Source organism: Sinocyclocheilus rhinocerous, unplaced genomic scaffold, assembly GCF_001515625.1.
Source record: "Sinocyclocheilus rhinocerous isolate Xijiao unplaced genomic scaffold, SAMN03320098_v1.1 scaffold2126, whole genome shotgun sequence".
Lineage (NCBI taxonomy): Eukaryota > Metazoa > Chordata > Actinopteri > Cypriniformes > Cyprinidae > Sinocyclocheilus > Sinocyclocheilus rhinocerous.
The window spans coordinates 63,067-71,373 of NW_015639773.1; the positions used below are offsets into that span (position 1 = coordinate 63,067).

General features: G+C 33.5%; 1 protein-coding gene and 1 pseudogene across 1 annotated transcript in view; both read left to right on the forward strand.

Annotated features, from left to right (window-relative positions):
* LOC107751829 (serine/threonine-protein kinase PINK1, mitochondrial-like) overlaps positions 1-4,187 on the forward strand; it is a 9,785-nt gene extending 5,598 nt beyond the window's left edge. The window contains exons 5-8 of the mRNA XM_016567599.1: positions 626-792; positions 919-1,043; positions 2,483-2,713; positions 3,414-4,187. Of these exons, the coding sequence (XP_016423085.1) occupies positions 626-792; positions 919-1,043; positions 2,483-2,713; positions 3,414-3,704 (814 nt within the window). The 3' untranslated portion in view covers positions 3,705-4,187. The remainder of the gene's footprint in view (positions 1-625; positions 793-918; positions 1,044-2,482; positions 2,714-3,413) is intronic.
* A 410-nt stretch (positions 4,188-4,597) lies between these two features.
* On the forward strand, positions 4,598-8,095 carry LOC107751855 (agmatinase, mitochondrial-like; annotated as a pseudogene).
* The last annotated feature ends 212 nt before the right edge of the window (positions 8,096-8,307 follow it).

Sequence of the window (8,307 nt, forward strand, 5' to 3'; positions counted from 1 at the left end):
TAATTAAATAGAAATAGAAATAATAATTAATGATAATAATTCTTATTTTATTTATTTATTATAAAATTTATTTGTTATAATTTCTTATATATATTATAATATAGTTATAATATCTAAAATAAAAAAGAATAATACAAATAAATAATAATTAATGATAACAGTTATTGTTATATATATTTATTACAAATATGTATTTGATGTGTTTGTTATAAAAACTAATTAAATAAAATCATTATTTAGTACAATATTTATTATGAAAATAAAACATTCTTTGTTAAAAACAATAAATGAATAATACTTATTATTAATTATTATCAGTATCATTGTTAATATTTATTTATTATGAAAATAACATAAATAAATTATAATAAATAATATATTATTATAATGCATATAATACATTATATTTTATAATTTTGTGTTATATAATAATATGTATATATTATTTTTGTTTAATTTAGAATATGTTAAATATATCAATTTTTTTACATGCCACAAAAAAACAACAACAACTTTTGACTCATTGACATCACTTTTGACTTTAGACTAATTTTCATGAATGGTGCTTGTGTTTTTTTTTGTTTTTTTTATCTGTAAAGTCATGATTGATGTGTCTGTGCTGTAGTTACCCATGTGGTACCCTGCGGCAGTACCTGGAGGTGTGTGTGCCGAACCGGATGCAGGCATCTCTCATGCTGCTGCAGCTGCTGGAAGGGGTGGATCACCTGTGCAAGCAGGGCATTGCTCACAGAGACCTCAAATCAGACAATGTGCTCCTGGAATTTGACAGAGGTAAGGGTCCCTAGACGGTGCAGACAGCATTTTAGGCCAATGTAGACTTGCAGCATTATGCCAGCATTAGGTAATTGTATAATCACCTTAATTGTAACATTGCTGTAATGTGTTTTTATTTTAAAGCCGGGTGTCCCAGACTGGTGATCACTGACTTCGGCTGTTGTCTGGCAGAAGATTTGGGCCTCAAACTGCCCTTCAACAGCTGGTGGGTTAACAGAGGGGGAAACACCTGTCTGATGGCACCTGAGGTGAGAAACTTCTGGAATAACTCTTGAAGTGTCAGGGCTCAATATTAAGGATTTTTTCTGCTTGCCTTTTCAGGCCAGTAATTCAAATTTCTACTTGCCCGGCAAACATTTTTACTGGCATTTTAATTTAAATGTTATATTTCCATTTATACTTTTAAAGTTCACATTTTAAAATGTATAAGGGAAATTATATATATATATTTTTTTTTTTATTCATATTTTTACACATTCTGCATAAGTTTTCAAAGCGTTTTATGCATGTACTGTACACTACCAATCAAATGTTTGGGGACAGCAAGAATTTAAAATATTTTTGAAAGAAGTCACTTGTGCTCACCAAGACTGCATTTATTTGATTTAAAGTCATGATTGATGTGTCTGTGCTGTAGTTACCCATGTGGTACCCTGCGGCAGTACCTGGAGGTGTGTGTGCCGAACCGGATGCAGGCATCTCTCATGCTGCTGCAGCTGCTGGAAGGGGTGGATCACCTGTGCAAGCAGGGCATTGCTCACAGAGACCTCAAATCAGACAATGTGCTCCTGGAATTTGACAGAGGTAAGGGTCCCTAGACGGTGCAGACAGCATTTTAGGCCAATGTAGACTTGCAGCATTATGCCAGCATTAGGTAATTGTATAATCACCTTAATTGTAACATTGCTGTAATGTGTTTTTATTTTAAAGCCGGGTGTCCCAGACTGGTGATCACTGACTTCGGCTGTTGTCTGGCAGAAGATTTGGGCCTCAAACTGCCCTTCAACAGCTGGTGGGTTAACAGAGGGGGAAACACCTGTCTGATGGCACCTGAGGTGAGAAACTTCTGGAATAACTCTTGAAGTGTCAGGGCTCAATATTAAGGATTTTTTCTGCTTGCCTTTTCAGGCCAGTAATTCAAATTTCTACTTGCCCGGCAAACATTTTTACTGGCATTTTAATTTAAATGTTATATTTCCATTTATACTTTTAAAGTTCACATTTTAAAATGTATAAGGGAAATTATATATATATATATATATATTTTTTTTTTTATTCATATTTTTACACATTCTGCATAAGTTTTCAAAGCGTTTTATGCATGTACTGTACACTACCAATCAAATGTTTGGGGACAGCAAGAATTTAAAATATTTTTGAAAGAAGTCACTTGTGCTCACCAAGACTGCATTTATTTGATTAAAATACAGTAAAAACAGTAATTTGCGAAATATTATTACAACTTAAACTTATTACAGCTTAATTTAAGATGTAATTTATTGCTGTGATGCAAAGCTGAATTTTCAGCATGTCACATGATCCTTCAGAAATCATTCTAATATGCTGATTTGCTGCTCGAGAATCATTTCTTCTTATTATCATGTTAAAAACATATGTGTATAACATGAGACGCATGAGATTTTATATTATCAACATGAAGCATATTTATGCTTTCTTGATCATCTAGGTGGCCACAGCAGTTCCAGGTCCAGGGGTGATGACTGATTACAGTAAAGCAGATGCCTGGGCTATAGGGGCCATCGCCTATGAGCTCTTCGGTCAGCCGAACCCCTTCTACAGCTCACAGGGGCTGGAGGGACGCACTTATCAGGAAAAACAGCTTCCTCCACTTCCTGCTGCTGTACCTGAGGATGTACAGCTAGTAGTGAAGCTGCTGCTATGCAGAAACACTTGCAAGGTATAATATTATTCACCAAGAAACACTACCTCATACACTGGCAAAAGCAATTGTGTTCACGATATTTGTTTTTGTTTCATGTCATTTAAGATTGTTTGAAGTTTTATAACATTAACAAAACATGACTAAATCGCACAAAAATGTTTACTGTCATTTTAAATAATTACATAATTTATATTATATACATATTTTTAACCCAATTATATATATATAAATTAAATATTTAGATTATTGAAATAATATTTATATTTTTTTACAACATTTACAAAACATGGATACATTTCACAAAAAATATTTAGGTCATAAACAAAATGCAAAAGAAAAAAAACATTTAGCTTAATATTTTAATCTTGACAGTGTTAAAACACGATCATATATATATAAAATTGTACTTTAACGCTGTCAAGATTAAAATATTAAGCCAAATATGTTTTTTTTCTAATGAAATATGACCTTCATTCAGATCACAAAACCGATTTGCATAAATAGTTTTTTTTTTTTAAATAGTTAATATTTATTTATTATTATGTTTTTATTGTTGTAAATTTTTTTTTTTTTAAGCAAAAATTATGTTTTTATTGTTGTACATTTTTTTTTTTTAAGCAAAAAATCATTTCTGCATGTGTTATTGGATACAACATAATCTGTACCGGTCATAAAAATGATACTGACATCTCATAATGTCCCTGATGATTTGCAGCGCCCCAGCGCACGTGTGGCTGCTAACATGCTGCACATCAGCCTGTGGGGAAAGCGTGTGTTGGCCAGCTTGAACCAGGCCAGGATGGATGAGCTGATGGACTGGCTGCTGTGTCAGACTGCTGTGGTGCTGCTGAAGGGTCGAGGGTCCGGCGGGAGCTCCGTGGAAGCTGAACTCCAGAGATGCTTCCTCGCCAACATAGACCTGGAGGATCTCCACACTGCGGTCAGCTTCCTCATGTACGGACAAGAGCAGTGGAAATCCCTGCTAGCGCACTACACTGAGCCATAGTGTGTGTGAGTGAGTGAGTGTTTACTGGAGAAACAAGCACAGCTCAGTACCAATTATTTTTTAGTAGACTGTGGAAGCACTTTAATCTATCACTGACATTTTGATATTATGGCATTTGCACTTTTCACTATATACACTAAGAATACTTTATGCTGTTAATGACTCTTTAGAATAACAGTTTAAACGGAGTACAAATACATGCATGATGTAATGCATTAATATCCACAGTATATCACAATTTACTGAATGTTGCTTAAAAAAGGAGGAAAATAAATGCAGAATAAATTATGCAGTTGATGTTTTCTGACAGGATATTCAATACAATTTTGATTTTAACTTTTGGTAACTGATTGCATCATGAAATGTGTGTGTTACCAGAACAGAGTTGGTTGGAGAGGCTGGGAAAGTAATTGGGATTTGTGATGGCATTTCAGAGATAGAGCAAGTGATTCTTTTTGGAGAAGTTCACTATGACAATCTTTGGAAGAACATGTTCAGATGAATTATATAATAAGGCCAGTCATTGTGCATGTGCATTAAAAGTAAACAGGGTGACTTTTGAATGCATGCTGACTTCATTGTATATAGGCTGGAGATGACTGAAAAGCCAAAAATTATAAAGAATTAGAATAGTATTGAAATAATGTGTTCTTGTCTTTTGCATATGACAATAAAACAGTTTGGTGATAGATTACACTGCAGTGTATTATCATTGTAATATATACGTTTCTAGTATGCCTAGTAAGAGAGCTTGATTAGCTGGTTCAGGTGTGTTTAATTAGTGTTGGAGCTAAACTCTGCAGGACATCATTATTATTATTGTAATTAAAAACAATACTACTACTACTAAAATAATAATAATGCATGATTTATTCGTGTAATCTTTTGTTGTTTCAAAATGCAGAAATAAAACGAATAAATTAAAAATAATTTCTGCATATCAGTTATTGGTTGGACATTACAATGATCAATATCGGCCATAAAAATGTAATGTAGAATGTAGTATGCATACTACATACTCATTCCTAGGAGTAGTATGGCAGTATATGATTGTGAACAACACGCCAGGGGCGAAAGTTCATTTTGATCTAATAATAGTGACAGATAAAACTTTGCGTTTACACATTTGCGAAACCTTTCCGTTAAATCGGACCTCTGAACTCAGTACTTTGCACAGGCATTGCTTTTTCGCTCATTTCTGCAGGAGTTCGTTTCACGCCAAACTGATCATGTTTTCTTCGATCAGAATCGTAAATAATTCTCGAGCAGTCTTTGGTGGATGTCAGGTTTTTAAAGCGTGCGCTTCCTCAGAGAGTCATAAAACAAGGAAACTTTGACGGGGATCAGAGCAATGTGTCTTGCAGGCGGCGAATGTCCTCGAAGGGCTTCAATGTCCCACCGAGCGCGGAGTTTGTGGCGAGAGTCAGTGGAATTGCGACTATGTGCAAGTTACCGTTTCAGAAAACAGCGGGCGGGCTGGACGCGGCATTTGTCGGGGTTCCTATTGACACCGGAACTTCCAACCGTCCCGGTGCAAGGTGATAACGTTACTGTACATTCATATATAACACACTGTCATGAGTGTCACAAAAATGCCTGCGACAGTTGGTCGTTGTATAATTGTATAATAGGCCTATATAATAAAAACAGAAATGTTATTTGCTGTGTGTGTATTGTATTACTATGTATTGGCCTATATGTATAGTATCATACATTTTATAGACAGAATACTTAATAAAACATTTATATTTATATATTTTATTTATTTTTATATATAATTTTATAACATTTAATATATTTTAAAAATACAAATATAAAAAAAAAAAAAATGTAATCAAGAATTGTAAATAATTTTAAAAATATTTTTAATAATATTTGTATTTAGACATATGCCTATAATAAACACTATAAAGTTGAAATATTTTTGAATATATATAACATTTTATATATTTTCAAAAATTGTATACAAATACAATAAAGTAGTAATTAAAAGTAATACAAGTAACTATTTTTATGGACATTTTATAAATTTGATATAAATTGTATTTAAATAGAAATTTTATAGGCATACATTCTTATAATAAAACACATTCTTATAATAAAACATTATATTTATACATTTCTGTATTTTTAAAATAAATTTTATAACACGTAATATATTTTCAAAAAAACTAATACAAATATTTTTAAAATAATGAAATGTAATAAAGAATTGTAATTCAATTTTTAAATATTTTTAATAATATTTGTATTTAGACATATGCTTATAATAAGACACATGCTATTTATACATATATTTGTAAATATATTTATAACATTTAATATATTTTCAAAATGTAATACAAATATTAAAAATTCAATAAAGTAGTAGTTAAAAGTAATAGTAACTCAGTTTTTAATAAGAATGTAGTATATACGCACGTGTGTGTGTTTATATATATATATATATATATATAGTCCTTTTTAAAATTATTGATACAATCTGTTTATATAATTAATAATAGTAAATATAAATATTTATGTCATTTCCAGTCAAGCTGTAAAATCTTTAAAATGTCATTTCCAGCACAGAATGCTAAACATAATACATAATTTGTGGTATGGTTGAAATGTTCATGAACAAAAAATGACTTGCTGAGTCCCTTGTACTCAATACAGATTCGGTCCGAGGCACATCAGGGCAGAATCTGCTATGATAAGGTTGTACAATGGCTGGACGAGGCCCCATACGAATCTTTAAGGGTGGCAGATATCGGTGACGTTAACGTCAACCTCTTTGACCTGAAGGACACATGCAAAAAAATACACGAGGCTTACCGCGAAATTGTGGCCACTGGCTGCATCCCACTTACACTGGGTAAAAAAACATTTTCAATATGCAGGAATACACGGATCAGTTTTGAGTCTATTTTTAATATGTTACTTCTCCACTTGTCTTAGATTCCCAGGAGGTGATCATACAATTGCATACCCAATTCTACAAGCGGTTGCTGAGAGGTTGGTGCAAACACAATTTTGCGATACTAACTCACATTTGGTCTGAAATACTGCTATTTCTGCTGTTCAGACATGGGCCAGTGGGCCTAATACATGTGGATGCCCATGCGGACACTAGTGACATGATTCTGGGTGAGAAAATTGGTCATGGGACCCCTTTCAGGCGCTGTGTGGATGAGGGGCTCCTGGACTGCAAAAGGGTCGTCCAGATCGGGCTCAGAGGCTCGGGTTATTCTCCAGATAATTATGAGTGGAGCCGAGCACAGGTATCACAATGCTTATATGGCCGGCGCTTCTTTCTCTCATATCACTCTGCTGACACGCAATTAATAAAATGTTATATAAAAAATTAAATATTAAATTTAGTATGTGTATTTTTACAGTATTTGTATTTAGGCATATATAATAAAACATACTGTTTATACATTTATTTATTGCTCTTTCCAGGGTTTCCGTGTAGTGGAAGCTGTGGAGTGCTGGCACAAATCTCTTGTCCCACTCATGGAGGAGGTTCGCTCACAGATGGGAACCGTACCGGTCTATCTCAGCTTTGACATAGACAGTCTGGACCCTGCATTTGCTCCAGGCACAGGAACACCTGAGATTGCTGGCCTCACACCCATTCAGGTATGCTTTACCTGTCCAGGTCAGTCATCAGAGATGCTCAAATCTGCAAAGAGTTGAGCTGAAATTCCAAACACCACTGAACCAACTAAAGAAGGTCTTTTGATTCACTTGATGCCAGTAATACTTCCACAAGAATGCATATAAACATAAGATTTGCTGCACAATATGCAACCATATATAGAACAAATGGTTTGGAAAATGGACACACTATTAATCTGGCATACTGTACTATACGGTACAGATCATACGTAATTAAGATGCAGCCAAGAGCAGCCGTTAGACTTTGCGCATGAAAGTTTAATCTTAACCTTAGGGGATGGTTAAAAGCATACTTAAAGACAGGGATGTGGCTTATTTAAACCTCAGTCTGTCGTTTAAAGAATAATGTATTTTGAAATTTGCTTTCAGGGTCTGGAAATCATTTGAGGTTGTCGAGGTCTTAATCTTGTAGGTTGTGATTTAGTTGAGGTTTCTCCACCTTATGACACCACAGGTACTGTTTTACATTGGGAAAATATGTCATTTAATGCGAAAGACTTGAATAATTCAGAATATTTCGATTTCCCATCTTTTGAATCTATTTTTTCTCAGGAAACACTGCTTTGACTGGGGCTAACCTCCTTTTTGAGATGATGTGTGTCCTTCCGAAAGTCAAATATTATTGATTGCTTTATTTTTCTACATCAGTGGAACATCTTAAATAATTGCACAGTGACTTTAATTCATGATTTATGTACAAACTCAGTATTAATATTATTTTCAGCAAAAAAAAAAAAACTTAATTTGGAATAGCAAAACAGTGTCATACTGTCACAGTTTATGAACACAATAAAGAAAATTCATGTGGATGTAGAAATAACTTTCGGAAAAAAAAATCACACAAGTATGTATTTGATCATTTAGTTTTTGAACAGATTAATAAATAAACTAAATTACATAATACAGTGTTAATATTTTGCACCACAGACATACATACATT